The sequence below is a fragment of the Engystomops pustulosus genome, chromosome 3 (assembly GCF_040894005.1).
Source record: "Engystomops pustulosus chromosome 3, aEngPut4.maternal, whole genome shotgun sequence".
Taxonomy (NCBI): Eukaryota; Metazoa; Chordata; class Amphibia; order Anura; family Leptodactylidae; genus Engystomops; species Engystomops pustulosus.
The window spans coordinates 121,331,878-121,356,738 of record NC_092413.1 but is presented as its reverse complement, the minus strand read 5'-3'; the positions used below and the strand labels follow the sequence as shown (position 1 = coordinate 121,356,738).

General features: G+C 41.1%; 1 protein-coding gene and 1 long non-coding RNA gene across 6 annotated transcripts in view; both read right to left on the bottom strand.

The window, feature by feature from the left end:
• MAP3K7 (mitogen-activated protein kinase kinase kinase 7) overlaps window positions 1-11,670 on the bottom strand; it is a 44,488-nt gene extending 32,818 nt beyond the window's left edge. For both annotated transcript variants that reach the window (XM_072141943.1, XM_072141945.1), the window contains exon 1: window positions 11,260-11,670. In XM_072141943.1, the coding sequence (XP_071998044.1) occupies window positions 11,260-11,346 (87 nt within the window). In that variant the 5' untranslated portion in view covers window positions 11,347-11,670. The remainder of the gene's footprint in view (window positions 1-11,259) is intronic.
• A 5,079-nt stretch (window positions 11,671-16,749) lies between these two features.
• LOC140120546 (uncharacterized) overlaps window positions 16,750-24,861 on the bottom strand; it is a 94,500-nt gene continuing 86,388 nt past the window's right edge. For all 4 annotated transcript variants that reach the window (XR_011853860.1, XR_011853862.1, XR_011853861.1 and 1 more), the window contains one exon: window positions 16,750-16,867. This is a non-coding gene — a long non-coding RNA (uncharacterized lncRNA). The remainder of the gene's footprint in view (window positions 16,868-24,861) is intronic.

Below are 24,861 nucleotides of genomic sequence, written 5' to 3'. Positions count from 1 at the left end.
TTTTTAGGTTTCTAACAATAGCAAACTGAACATCATGTTCGTGATTACCATATATACTCGTTTATAAGCCGAGAGTTTCAGCTTGGCATATACACGAGTCAGTCTTCATATTGGCAGCTGTCTTTGCTGTCGAAAAACACACTTATAACTAGGCAAAGATCAGACAGATCTGACGGGCTGCTGCCCATACATACCATCAGCAGCCCCGGTCAGAGACGTGGTGCCAGGCACCACAGCACTAACCCGGCACACAATATATGCGCTTCGCAGTGCATTTTAACTCTGACCTGGGCCCCTGGGTGTACAGGAGAAGAATGGAGGGAATGTTCTGCGGCTGCATACTGTAGGGAGAAAGTATGCAGCCGCGGCTCCTGGATGGGAGAGAGGTTCAGGAGCTGTCAGTCCCGTGGCTGCATACTGTAGGTATGCTCCGCGGGCTGGGAGGAGGTGGAGACTATGGCGCTTCCTTAATCACACGGCTGCATACTTTAATGTCCTGCTTCTGCATCACTCTGCATAGTAAATATAATCCCCTTTCTCATGTAATAGATCAGCTTTCCTAGACTGTCCCAGACAGAAGTAGGACATTGGCCCACTGCCGCTGCCATAAAAAACCTCCACCAGACACCAGTAGCTGGACATTTCCCACCCTCGGTCAATACGTTTTCCTCGTTTTTTGTGGTAAAAGTGGGTACCTCGGCTTATATTTGGGTCGGCATATACTCCAGTTTATATGGTCCATAAAATCACAGTAGCCTCCACGGAGGATGGAGAGGAGTAGAAGTCCATGGAGGCTGCTGTGACTTCAAGTGGTCAGATACATGCATGGGGTACCAGTAAGGAGGCATAAGGCATAGGGAGGATTAAATGGGAGGGGCCATATGAGCAGAACACGCCCCCTCTGATTCCAGGAAATATAAAAGGTGATTTATGTGGATGTGAGGGAAACAATTTTTAGCTAAAAGAGTGTATTTTAGTTATTAGGGCTCTATAGGAACCTGCCACTGGCAGTATATGTGCAAATGTAGTGACAGGTTCCCTTTAAGGAATGAGGGGAGGAAAAAAAAAATAAAATCTGATGAAACTGTATCCCGAATTCTAATACTTTTGAATCTCTATAAAAAAAACTGAAAAACCTAACCACATCATCACTCCATAAAGAGAAACATCAAAATCAATCATGATAAACCAGGGAAACTAACTTATAGATCCGGGCACAGTGACTGTGGCTGCATATCGGTCCCCATTGAGGTCTATGGCGTCTGGTCACTGTGCAGTGAGCACACATTGGGACAGAATTCTGTCATAGTTTGCACTAAAACTGTCTGCATCACCTATATAAGGGGGTTTTGACAATTTCCTGGCTCTCCTACGATTAGCCTGACAAAAAAGGGGCAAGGCCTGTGAAAAGGGGATGTGGCCTCACGGGAAACAGGTCAGAGAGCCAGAAATACAGCTGACCTGACAGAATTATGTCCTAATTTTTTGGCGTTAAGTAAGCAAACTAACAGGACAGTCTTGCACTGCACCAAATTTATCCCCCAACAACAGACACTTACATGAATCTGGTACAGAATAAGATGGTTTAGTGTAAGGCCCGTTCCACACTTGTGAGTGTGATACGATGAACTCACATCACACTCCCAACGTGTGCTGCCTTCATCTCCCAGCCCGAACGCTGCAAACCAGAACTGAACTGGTTTGCAGCGTTCGTGCCGGAAGATGCAGGCAGTACGAGTGGCGAGCATGATGCGAGTCTATCGCATCACACTCACAAGTGTGGAAGGGGCCTAACTTTGCACTGTCTAACCTTAGGACACTTTATAAGCTGCCCCATTGTCTTACCACACTATGAGTGCACAGCGAAATAGCATAGAATAAAACTTTATTGGTCCCGTTGGGAAATTGTGCATCATTACTCTAAGCAAGGCATGACCAGCGTTTCACATAATAAACAACACAAATAAAATTACAGTTACTACCTTAATTTTGGGGGGCGGGGGAATGAGGGTGTGACTTAAGGTGATATAGGACACTCGTTTCACTATAGAGAGGTAGGGTGGGGCATCCTATTGTCCGGGCAACAATACGTTGTGTGAATGTGCCCCAAGAGGAAGTATCCCTGGTTTATTGTGCTTGATAGATTTCCTTACAATAATATGCATGTATTTACCCCCTAATGACGTGGCCTTTTTTCGTTTTTGCGTTTTCATTTTTCACTCCCCACCTTCAAAAATCGAACTTTTTTGTGATTGCTTATTTTCTGCATAACATACTGCACTTCATAGTGATGGTATTTATTATTCCATGTTGTGTACTGGGAAGCAGGAAAAAAAATTCTGAATGCAGGGAAAATGATGATAAAACGCATTTGTGCCATATTCTTGTGGGCTTGGATTTTACACCTTTCACTGAGCATCCCAAATCACATTTCTACTTTATTCTTTGGATCAGTAAGATCACGAGGACACCAAAATTTGTATACCATATATTCCGGCGTATAAGACGACCTGGTGTATAAGACGACCCCCCTACTTTCCTGTTTAAAATATAGAGCTTAAGATATATTCGCCGTATAAGACTATCCCTTTTCCAACGCATACAAAACACCGGTAAAAATTTAAAAAAAACAGATTTGAATTTAACATGGTCCTTTTTTTAATGTAAATTCTTATGACATGCAGGTATATAGCAGGAACACTGTCGCTCATAAACATAAGGCATACAACAACAACAACATTACCATTACAGCACAGCCCCCAGCAGTATACAGCACAGCCCCCAGCAGTATACAGCACAGCCCCCAGCAGTATGCAATATGCAGCAAAGACTTACCGGCTATGGAGAGGGCTCAGCCCGTGAGCCCTCTCCATGCACCGGGACCCGACGGGCGGGATTACCGGCGTATAAGACGACCCCAGACTAGACAGAAGATTTTTCTGTCTTCAAAAGTCGTCTTATACGCCAGTATATACGGTAGGTTTTATAATATTTTCATACATTTAAAAAAATTAAAACCTTCTGTACAAAAAAAAGATCATCTTCATTTGCCATGTTCTGGCACTAATAACTTTTTCATACTTCAGTGCACGGACCTGTGGGTGGTGTAATTTTTGCGACTTTTGATGACGCTTTTAATGCTATCGTTTTGAGGAATGTACGGCCTTTTGATCACATTTAATAGAATTTTTTATATTTTTCAAAATGACAATAAAATACCATTTTACGTTACGTGGTTAAACGCTGGGAAAAAAAAAATCACTATTATACTTACTGTCTATTTGCTTTAATATGTGATCTAGGGAAAGGGGGGCGATTTAAACTTTTTTTTTTACTATTTTTTTACCATTACTTCAGATCCTCCAAGGTTATTTAACCCTGCAGAGTCTGATTGCTAATACTATATACTGCAATACTAACAACTGTATTCCAGTATATAGCTATTTTACTATGATTTCTAATAGCCTGCCATCTGCTGGCTATTAGAGATCATTACACCTGGCTAGCCTACAAGTCTTATTGAGACTGTAGGCTGCCAATGGCAACCAATCGTGTACCATGTAAAGGTAAGTTAGGTGATGCGGTCGACCACGGCAATTAACAGGTTAACTGCCGCAATCGGTACCAGCACTGACCACGGCAGTTATAGACGGGCTGCAGCTGTATTATACCCGCTGTGTATGGAGAGAGTGTATGGAGATTTTAAAGGGAACTTGTCATCATCATGAGTGCCACTGATACCGCTAATGTCAATAGAAAATGACTTCGAAAACTGAAAAGAAGTGTAGATTAGGATTTATAGTCTGTGGTGTGGGCAGTCAGCTCACCCATGGGCATGAGCACTACAAAAAGTAATGGGGTCTAGCATCTAGCACATGGCTCCATTACTCGTTCATGTGCTCGAGCCCTAATGAGGTATTGGCTACATCAATCTGCTGAGTATGACAATTAATAACTATATATCTGCTTACAGCTGGATTATGAGTTTACCTCCAAAGAACTTGTAAATAAACTGCAGACATATATAGGACACTCAAAATAACTCATGGCACATGAGTCCCAGTAGAAATGACAATGTAAAATTAAAATGAATGATTTTTTTTTTGGGGCCAAAAATGCCCGTGATGTTTTTTTACATGATGTTCCACTGAGACTGGAAACGGCTAGCTGCAATGTAGGATATACTACTACATTCCTAATAGCTATCCGTCCAATGTCCACAATTTGTCTTCAACCTGATTGTTCTAGGATTCAGTCCCTAGGTGCAAAGTCTGTTGCCAGTACAGACAATGTTCTGGAATGTAAATAAGGCATATTTGTCCTATCTCCCCAATGAACTGCCCTGGTAACCCTGTCATAGATATCTACCATTTTCTGACATGATCACTCCACGGGGACCTCCCGATGCCTTGTTTTATGTAGATTACAGGTTACAAGATAATAGATGATTCCCTCCCCGAACTGCATTTCCATTAGTTCATTACTAATTTATAGGTCTTGAATCCGTATAAAGAACACATTGGTCATTTACCAAACGGAATAACAAGCAGACAAGACAGAGAACCAGGGAATCAAAGAAGAAGACAGAACTAGGTGATAATACAGTTGTCACAGGCCCAGTGGAGTGATAGGACAGTGGAGGCAAACCTATGGCACGGGTGCCAGAGGTGGCACTCAGAGCCCTTTCTGTGGGCACCCAGGTCTTCACCCCAACACAGAGTTTTCCAGTTAGGACTCAAGGCTTTCTCCTGTGATCCAATACAGCCCAGGACGCACCAAAGTTAGAGCTATTTTAAAGCAACATCCTTGGCTGCCAGGACTACAGGAGGAGAGTGGGAAGGGCTGGATAGAGATGGATTGTCATTTGAGCTCCTGCTCTGGGTCCCCGATTCTTCCTCTTCAGGGGACCCTGGAGGGAAGCTACAATTCAAATTTCTCCATCTTTCTATTGTATTTGTAAACTCAGGACACCAATAAGATTAAAACCTGTGGTACAGTAGGGATCAATAAGATACTATTTAAATTGTCATGTTGGCACTTTGCGACTTACAAGTAGATTTTTGTTATAGCTTGGGCACTCTGTGTCCAAAAGCTTCGCCATCACTGTGATAGGACATAGAAAACTGGACACTTATGACATGTTTATGTCTTGTAACTCCAGCCTTCTGCAATTTGTATATTTTTTTTTCTTGGGAGGCAGTGCCTATGAAAATCCGAGGACAGCTGGATCCTGCAACTTAAACCAGTACCGGCCAAGAGCTGCAGCTTTAAAGAGAAGTCAACATACACAGATCTCACTAGTAGGCACACAGTCCAGCTGCAAGAATTGTCTGTCTGCAAGACAAAAGTTACAGAACCATGATATCACCAAGCCCATTCCCAGGATGCCCACAAAAACGCAGATGCCAGACCCAACAATCAGAACAGGAAGTCCCTTTTGGTGCCTTCTCAGTTTCTATGCTTGAATGATGAAGTTTGACAGCATCACTAAGACCATACCCGATGGAGGCACTGTAACACGCCTGATAGTAAAAGCACAAATAAAGCACAGCAGGAACTGCTACTTTGTTATGTACAGGAAAGCTCTGGGACTTCTAGGGAAAGCACTGCTATGGTACCTTTGAAACCGAATTCCCAATATTTTACACCAAGCAGTGTGAGGGGGGCAGCAACAACTTCTAAAACATATAGGTTTGCCCTAATAAGGTCATAATACATACTAAACAAAGTAATAAAAAGTTCCATGTAAAGATCTGTTCACAGTGTAGGTGTCATGGTTTTGTTTAACACTGCCATCTTTGACACTCAAAGAACCCATTGATTTACAAGGGTCCTGACTGCAATCCATACAGGGGGGCCTGTTGCAATAACAAGACTGACAATACAGATCCAGTTCTTTGTGCCAGGACAAGCATCATCATTTTAACTCAATGAAGAGTTTCTACCAACTATAAAATGCAATGCCTAGATATGGCCTAGTTATAACAAATCTCGTGTTCTCTTGTGCTGTTAGAGTCAGCAGCAAACTATTTTATCTATTAGGTCTGGGTCATTCATGTTAGCTTATTGTCTCCACTCCCCTCAATCTACCTTCTGTATGCAGACGGATCAGAAACAGCTAAAGGCACAGATCATGCAGCTGCTTATTGCCCTCCTGGACTGCAGATAAGCCATAGTACAGGAGCAGATCATGTCCATTTCTCCATGCACGGCCGCATGCTGTAGTTCATCATGTGAGCAGGCATAGGGTGCAGCCTCTTGTCCCAGTACTTGAAGACTACAATAAAGTGCTGACTGATTCCTCTGCCCTCCTCACCTCCAAACTTCTTGTTATCATGAGGATGTGTCCATCCATTCTTAGATTGGATGCCAAAATCAGAACCAGGAGAGGTCACTTGAGCAGTTAACTAATCAGAACTAAGGTAATGTGTCTTTCATGTAATGTACATGCTCCAACTTAGATTTTTACCTTAAAGACCCTTTTAAATGAAGGAATTTTGCACTACCTACAACATTACGCCACTTCCTATCAGCCCATTATGAGTGTAGCTCGCACACGAATAATAAAAAGAATAAAAGAAGAGTTTCATTACACAAATAATGGGTAAGTTCTACAACTTGACTGCCTCTTACATGGGTAGAAATCCTGAAGTGCCCTGAACTGGAAGCCTAATAAACAAATGACAATCTAGTGATCTGCCTCCACCCTTGGTGCAGTGTCCCTTAACTAATACCTTGTCTATGTCTAAGCCTGTTAGAAATCTTGGTAATCCTGACATACAGAACACACGCCAATCCGCTTAGGACTAAACAAATTCAAATTTGCCAAGCCATGAACAGGGGAGAATGAAGTCAGGATGGCATGGCTGCAGCCGAGTCATTTCATCAATGACACTTTGTGGTGCCGATAGGCTGCCACAACATACAACTCGGAAGCGCAGTATATTGACTTTTGGCTGAATCCTCAGTGCTCCTGAGGAGTCATATTTTCATACAACAAAGTAAAACATAATAGAATAGGTATAATATTGAGGCTTGGTGGGGGCTCAAGCAAAGGCAGAGAAAGCTGAAGGAAAACTAATGGATATGCTGCAGGTATTAATCACAGCGCTCAGTTAAGATATGGGTCACTCAGACATACCTGCTACCAGTCTCATGTGTCCCCAACCTAACAGCCTGTCCAAAGCAGACACGGTTTGTAAATTTGGCGCAGTAATGATGGCACCCAGTTTTTTTGTAGGGATTTGTCCACTTTCTAAAACCCTTACAACGGCTTCCAGCTGTGTTGCCTGTTATAACATCTCTGAAAAGGTATGTTCTGTCACCATGTTATGTATTACTCCAAATACTGCACATAATCTAGATTATAGTCCATTATTCCGTAACTATAGATTCTATACAAACAGGGATCATGCAGTTATAAGATATTCTGGCTGCAAACAAACTTCATGCTTACACTTTAGAAACATCCAGCATAGGGTTGTACGATGTATTGAAATCTCAATACTTGTATGATACGGTTCAATACCAGGTTTCTGTAGCTTGTGGCACTGAAATACTTCTACTGTTCTAAAGACTCCTTGTATCTGTCTGCAGGGGATTCCCATAGAGCAAACATCCGGCAGGGAATCCTTTTAATAGTTGTGTTGGGTTAGTGGCAGAGTAGGGTCCAGGTCATCAGGGAAATATCACCATCTGTCCATATATGGATCTCTACATCTCCCAGGGCTTCCTCAGACAAAAGGTTCTAAATTATGCAATTAAGTAATGTTTTGCCCAGCCAGGATTTGAACCCTAAAATCTCCACACTCCACCTGCCATAGATACAGGACAGAGCCTCTATCCACTATCCATCATCACATTATTTTTGCGATTCTTTTTTTTGTATAAGCATATAATTCAGTAAAATGAGATCAATAAAAATGAATAAGGCAAAAAAATAAGGGCTCACTTGTGTGTGTCTGTTGTGCATCTGCAAAAAAGGTGGACGTGAAGCCTGTGTTTTTATCCGTTTTTTTTCACATCCATACCGCATCAGGTTTTTTTTTCCGCATATGCATTAAAAAAAAATAAATAAATAAATTCTGGTTTTCTAATTTTCGACTTTTTGCCCTGCCCAGTTGGTTGCCGAGCAATATTTGAGTAAAAACAGTCTGCATACGGATGTCATGCATGTGCCATCCATTTTTTTTCGGATCCATTGACTTATGGATATACATACAGGACAAAATAATGCATGCTGCATTTTTTTTTTCACTATCTGCACATTTGTGAAAAAATGTGCCATAGGAAACAATGGGTTCGTTTGCCATCCGCAAAAAAAAAAAGAATAGCACACAGACATCAAAAACGCCTGTCTAAATTAGTCCTTAATTATACTATTTAGTATACTATTTTATATTAACATTACAGGCAGTCCGAGTTACGTACGAGATAGGGACTATAGGTTTGTACTTAAGTTGATTTTGTATGCAAGTCGGAACTATATATCCTGTAAATGTACAGTAACTTCAGACATTTTTTGTTTTGTATGGCTACTGTGGACAGCGTATAGATAGAGAGTAACACTGTGCTAGTTAGATCGCGCACGCGTCCTTGAATACCTGGGATCGCACATAGCAGCGGCTTTCACGAGCATAATGAAGATGCTGCAATGATTAATAGAGGCAGCGTCTTGCAGAGGAATACTGAAGCTTCTGCACTTTAACAAAGAAGTGACATTACTGAGGGGCAATCTTTACAGCTTTTCTTCCATTAGCACAGACAGTGGCTCTTCCTGCAAGCGATTGCGGGTATCCATCATGTATACCCGTGATCGCGTATATCAGCGGCTTGCAGGAGGATACAGTGCTGAAGCCACTGCCTGCGCTACAAGAAAGAAAAGCTATAAAGATTTTGTGGGTACCTTGGATACCTGCAATCTTCCCAGGCAGCCACTTGTAGCCTGTTGCAGCCTGCGGTGGATGAGAGTCAAGCTGCATGAACGGGGATTACACTTGCACAAGATTCCTGCAGACTTTCTGTGCTAGTGAATTCCTCGTTCGTAACTACGAGTTGTTTGCAAGTCAGAACGACGTAAGTCGGGGACTGCCTGTATTAGGACAACCATTACAATACATATACTATGCGGTCATAAAACACTAAAACTTCTCCTGGCAAATCACTGGTTGACAGTTATTGATCGCATGTGTTTCAATGAAAATGCATAGGTGATCAGACTGAGCCCCGTCCCCAGACGTTTGCATTGCATTTCTAAACGTAATGTAAACTCCCCATGTGACCCCACGCTAAACATGTGACCACAACACTAATAATTTTCTCTTTTCTGGGCATCATACTGCACTCAAAATTCTGGTATCGGTGCAACCCTAATCTAGCATCCAAACATAGAAGAAAAATATTCTTAAAATCCACTTTATTAGGAAAGCATTTGTGTGCACTTCTTCCCGCCATCTGCTTATGAGTGCCGACTCACATACACGTATGCATAATTATGTAGCGAGGGAGCGCCAGAGGTTTGTCCAGGGCTTAAGGCTGTAATCAGCCCAAGGTCTGTTTTACACAAACGCGTGCATCCCATGTAAAAGTGCTTTGTGGTGGTCCGATCCCACGGGCTGCACACAGAGCTGAGGATGGAAGAACCTGCATTATGTAGAAATATAATACAAGGACGTTCCATTTGCCGGCAGAACAGCAAAAGTTAATAATGTTCTGGCACAGCTGTTCACCCGGCAGAGGGAACATCCCTGGGTTATAGATCAATATAATGCAGGGACTCCCATCCACTGTACTGTGCGCAGCCTGCGGATTCAGGCCACCATAAGGCACATTTACACATACAGCATCATTCGGGTGAAAAAGCCTTTAGTTTTAGAACAATATTTATCCACTAGGCTGGGAGCACATTAGTGGTGAAAGGGGCCGGGCAGTACAGGCATTTCTGACAAATGGGACAAGCTTTTAAAAATTGGGATACCAACAGTATATGCTACAAATGCCTACAAATTAATCTCATTAACCCCTTAACAGCAGAGCCCTTTTTAGTGTTACCATTTTAACACTGCGCCTATCAAAAGCCAATAGCTGTTATTTGACTGTTTAAAGAGCAGTGTCAGAGGTTGTTATATGCAGGAAAATTACACTACCTACTAGCACAAAAATTCCAACTGGTAAGCTGAAAAAATAAAAAACATTTCAAATGCAGTACAAATAAAAAAGAAAAACAAACAAATGCAACAAGCTTTGTATTTACAGCTTTCACTGTGGGGTCCAAATAACACATCCACTTTATTCCTTGAGTCATAGGTTTGATCATAGACACCATATTTAAATAGTTTTTTGTATTTAGAAAAAAAAAACAGTAACTTTTTAATAACTCATTGTACAGAGCTTTATAAGATTTCCTCCTGGATGAGCTTATGTTCTTAATGATAGAATTCTGGGAACTGTACAAACTTTTAAGCTCTTTTTATTCAAATTGGTTTTGGATATGGTGAAAAAGAGGTGACTTTTTGTCTGTTACAGCATTTACTGTATAATTAGCATTTTATCATTATATATTTTGATACAAGGGGATACTTGAAAAGTTTATGTTTATTTCTGTTCTAGGGAAAGGGGGTTGATTTGAAATTGTATGTATTTTTAATTTATGTTTTACATCCGTCCTGATGAACCGACAGCTTCACTAAAGATACTTTTTGTCTTTTTAATTTTTAATGTTTGCTATTATATGTGTATAGGTCCCCTAGGGGACCTGATTGCAGCTACAACATACTGCTAATCTACTCATTGGATCTGTATTAGACCCCACCTCTTCAAGGGTGCCACAGCTGTCATAGTAACCAGCAGAATAATTTGTGAGGGTACCACTGTTGTATATTTGGACATAGGTTTTGTTAGCACTGTATGAACAGTGACAGGCCAATTCTACAGGATAGGCTGGTGGCTACTGCTCCCGATCCCAGTAATAGTCACTGAGGGCTTCCCATCACAGACTGTATAACCATTCTCCAGGCTGCATGAAGAGTGGATGGGACATAATCAGGAATAGTATTAGAAGGTGCACAGGATATCTCAGGATCATAGCACAAGCCTCTACTATAAAGCAGCTCTAATCACTCTTGTTGCCCCGTGCCTGTCAGGACAGAGTCTGCAGGGGGACAGTGACAGCACTACGTTACCGGGAACTTCACAGGCACAGTGACAGGTCCTGGAAGACACAGTATCCCCCCAGTCTCCGGTTGTCCTCCGCCAACTCACCTCTTCCACCTCGATCTCCTTGAAATCGATCTCCTCAAAGTTGAGCACTGGAGGGGTTTCAATCATGTCAGCGGAAGAGGCAGACATGCCGTTCCCTCAGCAAGTCAAACGGGAGCTCGGATAGATACCGAGACTACAAGCAGCGGTGGTGGCCGGGGCAGCAGAAGGTCCGGGGCCACCATACACTCGGGCTTCACGGGCGGCCCCGGCCCTGCGGTATCCAGGTGACCCCCGGTGGGCAGCCCCCTCGCGGCTGGGTATGTGGCAAAGACCGGGGGGAAGCAGATAGGGAGCTGCGCTGGCACACTCCCGTTACCACTATACATGTAAGAGTCGGAAGCTGCCAAGGCCGGGAGCACAGTAGCGGTGAAAGGGGCGGGGCGCCACTCTACGTCATTCCCGTACAGCAAGACACAGTGCAGGAAGAAGCCTTTTTTTTTTTTAAACTTTATTAAAACTAACATAAAGCAAACCTAGTACAGTACTGTACAGGTGTGACGGAGAACATATGTCTTATAATTGCTGAAATGTGATACACAAAGGGGAAAAGCAACAATGGATCTGTAAATAAAAAGGGTTTCACAATGATGACGATTATCTATTAGACAGGGATCCCAGGAGAAATACCGAGGCCCCATTACAGCTAATTTTTTCTCATACACTAAAAGGTAATTATTGACCGCAAGACTGACATACAGAAGTAGTATCTAACAATTTACACGTGATGTCTCTGCTCAATCCAGTCCAGAACTTCATGGTCACTTACAGTATAGTGTTCCCTGGATAATAATGGTGTCCCACACTTTGCTCCTAAACAATATATACCCCTCAGGCTGGTGTTGCACTTACAAACACATTGAAAATGTATGCATAATTTTTCAAATGTTTGCCTGAGTTGGTGTTTTTAAAAACACAATGCTTGATGTGCATCCATTGCATGCAGCTGTGTCTCTTGGAATTTGTAAAAACACAGTGATCTTCTTCTCCCACAAAACACAGACCACAAACGCATGCGTTTTCAGAAACGCCACCACTTTGAAAAGCTCAATGCAAAAAACGCACCTCAAAAATGCAGACATCCTGTGATGTCAACATATAAAACATAAACCCCATCAGATTATACTATGTACTAAAATTTTTTACTGTATGCTTCTTCCCCTAATCATTTAGAAGACAAATAGTTCTATAATTCTATTATATAATATTCTGCACCCCCACCTGAATTAATAACATACACTTCCCCCTTCATATATTATATGTATATCTATTTATTATAAGCATCCTTTAATTATTTGTTTACAGCACTCACAAATAATATACAGAGAACCCCTAATTCATTCATATCTACCCTACCCTCCAAGGCTCAGTTCACATTACTTATAATAGTGTCTACTTCTCTTCTCCATTCTTCTATATTCCCTATAAACTTGCATGTAAATAAGGTTCAGTGTAAAAGAGTTATACTCAGCCCCTCCTAATGAATTCATTGATAAATAGCAACCTCTTAGGTTGCATTTAACACAATCATTTCAACAGCTGAAGAGAAATTAGCCAAATTGAATTGATGTTAAGATTTCCGTTAACAGCTTTCTGTTAACAGCTATTTAATTAGGAAAAACTCTCTTTAGCTGTTGTTCTATAGCTGTTGCTGTTTTTCAAACGCATGCATTAAACACCACATGTGAATGCACACTTATTAATTAATTTTCTACATAGCATCTGCAAATAATTTGCATACATTGACCCTGTGTTTATTAATTTCTATATAGCCCCAGGCTTAATTATACATACTATACTCACCTTTCCTCGTTACCACGGTGCTGCTCTGCCACCTCCTCCACCACATCTCTGCACATTGTGCACCTGCCAGGCTCTGCTGTATACTCACATGGGAGAGCCCCCGCAGTGATGCAGTGAGCTGATAGCTGAGAATTGTAGTCCTAAGTTACCAGAGCATGCTGTGTTTTGGCACAAACCCTTGGAGATGACTGTATATACTAAAACTAGGAAGGGCTGCTGTATATACTAATTTTAGCACCTAATGATATAATAGTACATTATGGAGCTGATGCCTCTGCTAATACCAGAGGTCAAAGCAACATATGATCAAGGGTCGTAGTGGCGTTTTTCATGCCGCTATATTAGTTCATTGGAAAAGGGCCCCATGAGAGTCTTTCGCCTAGGGGCCTACTGAAGCCTAGATCTGGCCCTGACTGGGGGTGCTGTATATAACTAGATTGCCCCACATTTATTAAAAAGTGTATATATAAAATGTCTGTGCCAGTTTAGACTGCATTCACATGACCATAGAGGGATGCATATACGTCAGCAGTAGAGATGATGCTCGTTCGAGTATTAACATACTCGAAACGGCTCGTTGCTCGGACAAGTATTTCGCCAGCTCGAGATCGAGCATTTACTTAACGAAACACAGTGAAGAACATTGAAGAATACAATGAAAACAGTGAACACAGGTTCATTTAAGTGAAGAACACAGTGGAGAACACATTGCAGATGTTCCGTACATCTGCTAACTTATCCGAAGACACGCGTGCCGAACGGTGTTCTTCACAATAGTATGTGAAGAACAATATGTGTGAAGAACACATTGCAGATGTATGGAAACATCTGCAATGTGTTCTTCACATATTGTTCTTCACATACTATTGTGAAGAACACCATTCGGCACGCGTGTCTTCGGATAAGTTAGCAGATGTTCTGAACATCTGCAATGTGTTCTTCACTGTGTTCTTTCAATGTGTTCTTTCAGTGAAAACATCTGCAAACATCTGCAATGAGTTCTTCTTTAGTGTTCTTTCAATGTGTTCTTTCAGTGAAAAATGCTCGAGTCTCCCATTGACATTAATCGGGTTCGTTACTTGATACGAGCACTCGAGCATCGGGAAAAGTTTGACCCAAGTAATGAGCACTCGAGCATTTTAGTGCTCACTCATCTCTAGTCAGCAGTCTTGCAGCTGTACATACATTCCCCATAGGCCGGCAATCGGCGCATGGAGTGATACAGTGCAGCAAACATGCGGCCTATCTTTTCCCGTGTTAGGGCACCATGTGCCATGCATCACTCTGGAGAGGGGAGGTGTCACTCCAGGGTGCACACTTCCAGAGAAGTGCAGGGGGCGCCAGATTAATGAAGACCGTGCACCAGTTTTGATGAATCTGGCGCACTCTGCAGACTCCACAGACAAACTGCACATAGTGCAGGGCTTTATATAGACTGAGGGCTGTGGGGGCTGTATATAGACTGGAGGCTGTGGGGACTGTATAAAGACTGGGAGCTGTGGGAACTGTATATAGAAGGGAGATTGGACTGGGAGCTGTGGAGAGGGGCTGTATGAAGACTACGGGCTGGGAGGGCTGTATATAAACTATAAAGGCTGTGTTCACATGTTTTAGATTGTTAATCCTTATTATTAATTTTAAAAATTGTTACTTATATAAATGACTTGCCTTGAGTGTTCACACTAGGTTTAAGAACACATTGGGGGTAATTTATCTTACGACTATTCAATAGGATAATTATTAGTTATTTTTCATGGGCTTTTGTGATGTAAACAAGTCTCAAAGTAGTTGAGGTTTTTCAAGACTTTTCACTACTAAAAAGTCTCACAGGACTATATACACCTCTTCATTAATCTGGTGTAAACATAGAACAGCTACTAGTGCAACACCGTGCAAAGCTAGATTCATGACTTGAGACTTTTGCAAAAAGTCCCCTGCTGGTCTATGTGCGGAGACAATTTATGACATAAAATAGACCATAACAACATTTATTAAAAGTGCCAAAGCCAGTTTAATGAATATCATGGCCACGGGAGCTCTAAAAATAGACATAGAACTGTCCCAAGGAGCTAGTCTAATGATAAATAATCCCCTATGCCTGTCTTCCGATTTCTGCTGCCATAGGATTCATTAGAATGGCTTTGGCTCTTGATAAATCTGCTTGCAGCGTTTTATACTATGTGGGTTGTTTGCGACAGTTACTCGAAAAGTCTCAAAAAAAACATCAACAGTTGCAGAACATAGACTTGGGTAGGCACTGGCATCAATTTGCGCCAAAACTTCTGCCTAAACGGAAAGACGCAAATTATGAATACAGTCCTATTGTGAAAACTAATCTATGCAAATACTTAATTTGGTGCAAGCAAGGTCTATGTCAAAGTGACCTTGCACTGTCCTATGTTCACTTGGCACATAGGAAAGTTACTGTATTTGTACCCTCCGCTCTACCGTACTTTACAAGATTAGACGTTCTGTGGAGGTGGTGCAGCTGGGAAATCCCTTACCCACTCCTTTGGCTCTTTCAGCTACGCCCCTGGTCCCCTCCCTCCTTTCCCCACCCCTGCCTACCTGACTATGGTCCTTTCTGTCTTTCTTTTCTCTCTGTACCCCCCCCCCCCATCTCTACTTCTATTTGATATACTCCATGTTTCAAATACATCACAATGTTTGTTAACGTGTAATACCAATGTCTTATCATATGCGCGGTAAACTCGTTTCCTTATTTTTCTTGTCAAACCGAAATGTTTTTTGTTACTTATGCACGCCCTAAAGGCAATCAATGCATAACCCTTTCTTACACTTTATATGTTTCAATTCATTTAATAAAGCATTGAATGATAAAAAAAAAACTGTATTTGTACCACAACTGCGCCAAAACAACACCAAACGTAGACAAAGAAAAAAATGATAAATTACCCCCACTGAATATATATTATTATTAATAATAATAGTAATTAGGGGTTCCTGTATGCAATGTAAGTATTATTATACAGGTGACATAATACTGTAAGTGAAGGTGGTATTTTTATGGGTGCAGTTTGGAGATCTGCTGCTTAAGGCTGAAGACATTTGGCGGTAAATTCAGCAGTGATAAACCACGTCCGGGACGGAGGTAATGAAGTCCTCTCCTTAATGGGGAAGATGATCACCTGTAAGGCACCACATAGGTACAAGTAGGGTTCTAGAAAAAAATAGCAGCACTCCAGTCCCAGTATCAGGTGAAATAAGCTGTGAACTTTATTTCAGATGACAACATTTTGTGGCTTTTTTCCTGCTTGAAACGTTGCAGCTTGTTTCACCTGATACCTGGACTGGAGTGCTGCTAAGTGCAAAGTGCTATTATTGTGCAGGGTTAAAGGGAGCCTCTTACTGAATGTGACGGTTCATAAACCAGATATTTGGGGGCCTCATTTGTCTAAAACTGGACCTACCCATGGCACCTCATATATTTATATACAGTGCTGTGAAGTACTGTGTCTTTTTTATTTTTTATACAGTGCCCTTATTAATAAATATACAGCTGTCTTATAATAAACATAATAAATGACATACCCGTCAGTGTATGAAAGAAGCATAATCTCAGATAAACCCTTGAATTGACTCTACAAGCACCTATATTAACCCACAAGTCAAAACAGATTTGTATAGAACACTTTATAAGCTTTCCAGACAAAAACATTCCATGTTATCTTTATGCAAATGCATTTTTGCAGTAGGGCATGGTCATGCATGCTGGTGACACATTTTCTTCTTTTTATGCTTTCTTTCTATGGTGATGTCAGTCATTATGTAAAGGGAAGGTACTAGGCTGTAAATGAAGAAGAAAGCAGGTACGTCAGGAAGCGCAGGCACATCATTGCTGCACTTACAAGTTCATTTGAATTAAGATAAAAGTGCAGTTATGTCTAAAATGTGAGATCACTGGGCAACTGTAAAGGTATGTAACATACTAATACTGTGCACACAATATTCTAAAGTAGAGCCAATTTACATTCTTCTTCAAAACTAATAGCTATTTAATCATAATCGCCCAAATCCAATTATAATGTTGTTTGCAATTAATAGATAAAAAAAGCATTAATCATTTAAACTCTTGCTCAACAACTTTCTGTTTGTAATATTTGCTGTATGGTAGTCATTCATTAATAGTGGAGTGGGCAGAGTATTGGGTAAACAATGGCATTGTTAATTATTCCTAATAAAGATAACACCTTCTACATCTTCCCTTCTGCCATAGTCAATTATGCTATCTCTTTATTTTGGCTTAAAAGTGGGAAGAGGTGAAACTGCACCAATTAATAAATCCGAGTTATTCTTGTATATTGAGTTATACTATAATAACACACTCAAAGGATATTGTAAAAACGGCATCTCAACTAATGAAGGTCAGCCAAGAACCGAGTGAAATATTGTACTGTCATTTGGGAAACAAAACATTTAAGAAGCCAATTCATCATCCACAATTTCTACACTAAAAGAAAATGTGCAATTCTCTCTCATGCTAAATTAGGAGAAAATGTACTTTGTAGTCACTAAAAAAAAAGCCATAATGGATATTTGATAAAAGTCATTATTATGAATTGGGGTCTCCATGGCAACTAGAAATATAAATGCCTGCACTCAATAATGAATAAGCATTCTTGTTTCGTCTGCGGCACTTGAAATGTCATAAAATGTACATTACTGTTTTTTTTTATCTAGAAATTTCACCTAGTTAGCAATCTACATCATCTTAGAAAACCCATACAATAAATAATCCCAAACATGTAGCACCCTTCTGAAAATCATGCACACAGTGGGATAGATTTAACTATCCTGTCCTCCTTTTAGACTGTGTAAGCTCAGACAACAATTGCACAGAATTCATAATAATGCCATGTGTGGGACAATTTTGTGCATCTTTGGACTGTCTGTTTTTTGTCTGCATGACCTATGATTTATATACTCTGTGCCAGAAGTCTGCTGCAGATCTAGAACACGCAGTCACATCTAATGGGAAAGCCTGCCCTTCCCTTTGCTGGTCAAGGCAGGCAAATAAATAATCTAAAAGCATAATAAATAATACACAGTTTTTTTGGTACAAACATAGCAACAATTAATTTTTTCGTTCATTAACCCCTTAGTGACGTAGCATGAAAAGGCTCCAGTGATCGGGCATTTATAACAAATTTTTGCATGTGTCGGGTTAAGGGCCGTAACCTTTTTTTTCTTTGCGTGCTACCTTAAATTTTTTGCTATGTTTTTTTCGAGACACAAAGAGCTAGCTAAAACGTAATACAATTTGAAATTTTTTTTAATTTTTAGTTTTCTTTGGAAAAAAAGTGGAAAAAAGGCTTTTTTGTAATTTATTTTTAATTTTTAAAAAAATTTCAAATTAAGTCAAAATGAACATTATTGATGAATTCCTTATTTTGTTTTGGTTGTTTTCGTATGTATAGTCTTGGGCATTTTTTATATGGGGAAATGCGTGTGTTTACTATATATGTCCCCCATGAGGTCATAAAAGACCCCTGGGGGACATGTTCACAGCTTTTTTTCTTTTACATGTTTTTTTCTTTTACAAGTTTATCCCTGTAACTAAGGGTACATTCACACAGCTGTATGCTGCTGTGTGCTGGAGAGGAGGAGGAGGTGACCCTTCCCCCCTCAATACAGAAAAGCCCCGCACGGCAGCAAACATGGGGAAAGATAGAGCATGCTCTATCTTTTCCCACCGTGTACAGCACGGAACGGTCATTGCTGTCTATGGGGGCGTATATACGGTTGCAAATTTGGGGCCGCATATACATCCCCCCAGGTGGCCATCTGAATGTATCCTAAGGCAGCTATACAGGGGGAAATCACAACCTGTTACTGCTGATGTTAATCAGAGCTGCACTGGGTCTGATTAGACCAAATAGCTCTGGTTAAACCCTATAGACCTGGCGGTCACAGCACAATGCTGTGAGGAGTGAAGAAGGAAGAAACAGTAATGAACTGCATTTCCCTAGGGTTTCAGGGCGTCCTACTCCCGTCTATGCGTCGGTCCGAAGGGAGTTAAGTCTGCTTGTTATGTGTGCTGCATGTATAGTTAGTTTCCTCTGATGTAAAGGGGTTGGTCAGTTTACTTCATGATTTTTGTAATGTGTGTAACTGACATTAACATATCCCGGTAATTTTCACATTGTTTTCTTGAGACACATTGCACTTTATGTTAGTGAGGTGTTTGTGTTTATCTCTGAGAAAATTGATATTTAAAAAAAATTTGGAAAAATTCTCGACTTTTCGAAATGCTAACATTTCTATTTTTCCAACACATAGCATACCACAACAAAATAACTTGATAACTAACATTTACTGAATGTAATACTTTATTACTAATGATATTTTTTTGGTGACAAGTTGTTTCAGTGGTACTCATTGGTGGTCATTACTTTTATGATCACTTTTTAGAACATTTTTTAAGGGATTTGATGACAAATTTACATTTTTGTACAATTTTAGTTTTTTTTTCATTTATATTTATTACAGATTGTAATGGATGCAGCAGTTTCAAATATGTGTGTGTGGGGGGTGTTTTTTTGTTTTTTAATGTAATGCTGGTGTTTAAGGGACTTTCAGTTTATATATATATACTTGATATAAGCCGAGTTTTTCAGTGCAAAAATGTGCTGAAAAACCTTATACAGGCGGTCCCCTACTTAAGAACACTCGACTTACATATGACCCCTAGTTACAAACGGACCACTGAATATTGATAATTTATTGTACTTTAGTCCTAGACTACAATAAACAGCTATAACAGTTATCAGAGGTGTCTGTAATGAAGCTTTATTGTTAATCTTGATTCTTATGACAACCCAATTGTCCCAGAGACCAAAAAAGTTCTGGCTGGGATTACAATGATAAAATATACAGTTCCGACTTACATACAAATTCAACTTAAGAACAAACCTACAGACATTATCTTGTATGTAACCCGGGGACTGCCTGTACTCGAGTCAAGAAAAAGAAACAAACAGTGTACTCACCTTCTGACGCCCCCCCAGCAGGTCCTCTTCTATACAGCAATGCCCAGGCATGGGCTCCATGTCCCACGCCGTCTGTCACAGGGATTGTGACGTCAGCTGCTTGTTGACGTTCTACTATGTGCGCCGGCATCAGCCCACACTTTGATGTCAGAGAGTGGCTCACGTCTTGGTACCTGCAACGGACAGCGCTGGACACAGAGACGATGCCGGAGCATCGCTGTATAGAAGAAAACCTGCCCGTCTGAAGGTGAGTACCCTGTTTGATTTCTTTCTTAGATGCGTATTAGGGGCAGGCTGCAGGCTATATATCAGGGGGCTTGGCTGTCTATATACTACAGTGGGCTGGCATACTATATACTCCAGGGAGCTGCAGGCTATACACTATAGGGGGCTGGCTGGCTATAAACTACTGGGGGCTTGCAGGCTATATACCCTACTGGGGGCTGGCAGTCTATATGCTACAGGGGCCGATCTCTTTTAATACATGATGGGTGTTTGCTGCATTATGCCCGCAATCGAAGTCGGTGCATGGACAGCTCCATCTCAGCTGGGTTTGTCGCTCCCCGTGACCAAATATGGAAGTGATGGTCCATTTCCATGACAGCGTGTAATCTTTCCAAAACTGAACTTTTTGTCTTTCCATCATCTACTGACTGACCCTAACCACTCCATTTCCATTGGTGGTATCACCATATCCCTGAGGCAGCAGACAGTGGTATATACAACCACTTGCGACCGCACTCATCTCAAAAACATTTCTAGAATTCATATTTTTCTTACAACTGAAACCTGTAAAACACTAATTGTTTCTCTGCTTCACTCTAGTCTAGACTACTGTATTTCGCTTCTAATTTGTCTCCCACTTGCTGTATTCTCTCCTCTACGATCGAGCCTTAGTACAGCAGCCAGGCTTGTCTTTTAGTCCAAAAGCTACACATATTGGGCAAACACCAGATACGAAACTACAGGTTTCTCTGCAGTCCCACTGACCTTGGACTGTGTATATAAATTGGTGTCTTATGACTGCAGCAGCATTTTTATTTATTAATTTTTTTCCGATTACCTCCCAGAGAAAGGCTTGTCTATTGTACGAGCTCTTATACGAGCTCTTATGGATTATTATTATTTATAAGACTCCAGGACGTGTCCTTTGACGAGACCAGTAACAGTGTGCTGGAGGCATTTTGTTATAGGTCCATATATCGTACTACAATATGGTAGTATTGCAATATATGGTAGGAGAAATTGGAACCCACTAAAGTACCCTGAGGGGCCTAAAAAATAGTACAAAAAATTAAAATTAATTTTAAATAATATAAACAAAATCATAAACATATTAGGTATCATTGTGTCCTAAAAGTCCTGATCTGTCAAAATATTAATACAGTTGTTCCTCATGGTAAACCCTATAATGGAAAATAGCCAGTGGCTTAACAAGACTCTACTGTGCCCGGTGGGAACTCTGAATCGGGGCCCCCATACACCTAAACTCTCACTGCCATCCCTGTCCCTTCACATTACACTTGAGAATACACATATATGTGACACAGAATTATACTCATAGAACCTGACTCCTTATACACCTTAGGGTCCATTCACATGCGGTATGCTCGCCGTGCGGCGGCGCACGGCCGCACAAACACCCCGAAAGATAGAGCATGCATGTGTGGCACCGTATCTGCGCCGCTATTGCCATCTATGGGGACGTACATGCGGCCGCAAATTTGCGGCCGCATGTACGTCCCCGCAGAGGGCCATGTGAATAAACCCTTATATTTAGTATTCAGCAGCCTCCCTTATTCCAGCAACAGAGGCCCTCTCATTGAGATGTCTGCAGAGACCCCTTAACAACCTAGCCCTTTTTGTTTTTTCATTTCCATTTTTCACTCCTTACCTTCAAAAATCTATAACTTTTTTATTTTTACATGTAATATGCTCTGTGATTGCTTGTTTTCTGCATAACAAATTGCACTTCATAGTGGCGGTATTTAATATTCCCTGCCGTGTACTGGGAAGCAGGGAAAAAAAACTCCAAATGCAGTGAAAATTTTTGCCATTTTCCTGTGGATTTTACGTCTTTCTCTGTGTGCCCCAAATGACATGTCTAATTTATTCTTTTGGTCGGTACGATCACGGGGATACCAAATTTGTATAGGGGTTGTAATGTTTTCATACATTTACAAAAATTAAAAACTCTTGTACAAATTTTTTTGGGATTTTGCCATATTCTGGTGCTAATACCTTTTTCATACTTTGTTGTATGGATCTGTGTGTGGTGTAATTTTGTGGGAATTTTGATGACGTTTTCAATGTTATCAGTTTTAGGACTGTTTGACCTTTTGATCAATTTTTATTGAATTTTTAAAATATTTTTCAAAATGGCAAAAAAGTTCAGTGTGGGGTTAAGCGCAGTGAAAAACCATTATTATATTTTGATAGATTGGGCATTTTCGGATGCAGCAATACTTAATGTGTTTATGATTTTTAGTGTTTATTTATATTTATATCTGATCTAGGAAAAGGGGGTGATTTGATTTTTTTTAACATTTTTCCTATTTTTATTTTGACTATCTTTCAGACTCCTTAAGGTACTTTAACCTTAGGTTGTCTAATTGATCCTATCATATACTGCCATACTACTGTAAAAAAGAGACAGCCTCGGGTCTGTTGGTGCTACCGTGTGTTACCGTCCATGAGCTCTCTGCATGTACCCACACCCGACGCATGCCGTACTATTATGCCGCGCAACGGAAAGGGGTTAATGAGATGTCAGCAGACATCCCCTTAAGGAAATGGCAGCAGTTGCCCCTTAATGAAATGGCTGCAGATACCCCCTTAATGAGATGTCAGCAGAGGCCCCCTTAATGAGATTTCAGAATAGGCCCCCCTTAAATGAAATGGCAGCAGACTCCCCCCTAAACTCTGTATTCACCTCACCCAGCTATCCCATGATTTCCTCTTCTCTCTGGCAGCAGTGCAGATGCTGCCAATGCTGCAGATGCATGTTCATCCATGCACCTTAGCCTCACATACTGTATGATGTGGTGGTAGTGCCGCTGATGACATCATCAGTGTGCACAGGCACGGTGGATAGACATGCATCTGCCTGTGCAGCTAATGTAATTGATTTTATGCGTGTCTGACATTCATACAATTGACGGGACAAGTGACAGGACCTGCAGACTGATGGCTGAAAATAGTGTCCAAATGTCTGAAATGCCACTGAATAAAACATGATCAAAAGTTTGTACAGATCCTAAAATGATAGCAATGAAAACGTCAACTAATCACACAAAAAATGATACCTTGCATAGGACTGACACCAAAGTATGAAAAAAGTTATTAGTGTCAGAATAGGGCAAAATAACATATTAAAAACTATATGAATTTGGTATCCAGGTGATTATTTTTTTCCAGTTTACCAGGTAAACTAGCCTTCATACAGCTCTGTACACAGAAAAATAAAAAAGTTTTGGATGTTTAAAGACCGGGAGTGAAAAATGGAAATGCAAACAACTAAACTGATCTGAATTGAGCAAGAAAATGGTAAAATAGCTTCATGTCAGCATCTTTTTTCCCCAAAAGCCATATATATTTATGTTATTCTGACATAATTGTGATGTCTTGGGTTAAAGTAACTAGGGCACCTCAGGTGGATATACAATTCTTTTAAAGGAAATCCCAAAAACGGAGCCACCCAGATTCCTGCTTGAAATAATGGGGCACATTTACTTACCTGGAGCGTTCCCCGATGTGCATTATCTGACCGGAATGCACTGTGCCGCAATTCACTAACATTGTGCGCCTGATATCCTGCATCTGTCGCTTCCCTGCTCAGGTTTACTGGAGTTCACCATCTTCTTCCCGGTGTATGTAAGTTCTTGTTCTTGCGGCACAATTTGAAATGTTAAATCCCCGCTCAGTCCTAATCAGACGGATCGTCTGACGGCAAGCCCCTGATTTCTGTTGCATGAAAGCCGGTGTCACTGTTCCAAAATCCGATCGCGTGCAACATAATCCCCTTCTTAATACCTGTCCCAGCACCGCAAATCCCGAAAACGTTGGGAAGTCTGACGGAAATGCGATCCATGGACCCTTAGTAAATAAGCCCCAATGTCTTCAGTAATCCAGACATGCTATTGTTGGTCTGGAGCTGGATCCTGGAGGGGCTCTGTTAACACCTCCCCCCTCCCCCCTTCCCAAAGCATTTTAGAGTCCTTTTTATATTATATGTTGGGAACATAAAATATGAAAAGGACTCTCAAATGCTTTGGTAAGGGGGGGGGGGTGTTAACAGAGCCCCTCTAGGATCCAGCTCCAGGGTATAGTCAAAGCAACTCAAAAAGCAATTAAGATCCACCCATTGCTTCAGATAGACTTCCTACTGTAAACATCACTTCTCTGCCTGGCAAGATAGATGGCCGGCGCAAGCAGGCATAGGGAGCGACAAGATCATTAACATATCTAGATGACTGAAGATATGATCTACAAGAAGGTATCTATAGTTTGAGAAGTTTAAAGGGAACCTACCACCCCGATTCTACCTATAAAGGTAGATGGGGGTAGTAGGTGGATGGATGGGACGTGAGGATAGCCCTTTTTTGGGCTAATCCTCACGTCCCGGGTGTCTTTTAGAAAACTTTATTGCATGTATATGCAAATTTTTTTATGCGGCTACTGGGGCGTGGAGAAGCCGGACAAGAGGCTACTAGCCGCGGCTACTCCACGCCCCAGTAGCCACGTTACTCCGCCTACCAGGTAATCTTCGGCGCACAGCTCCTGGTAGCTGCGC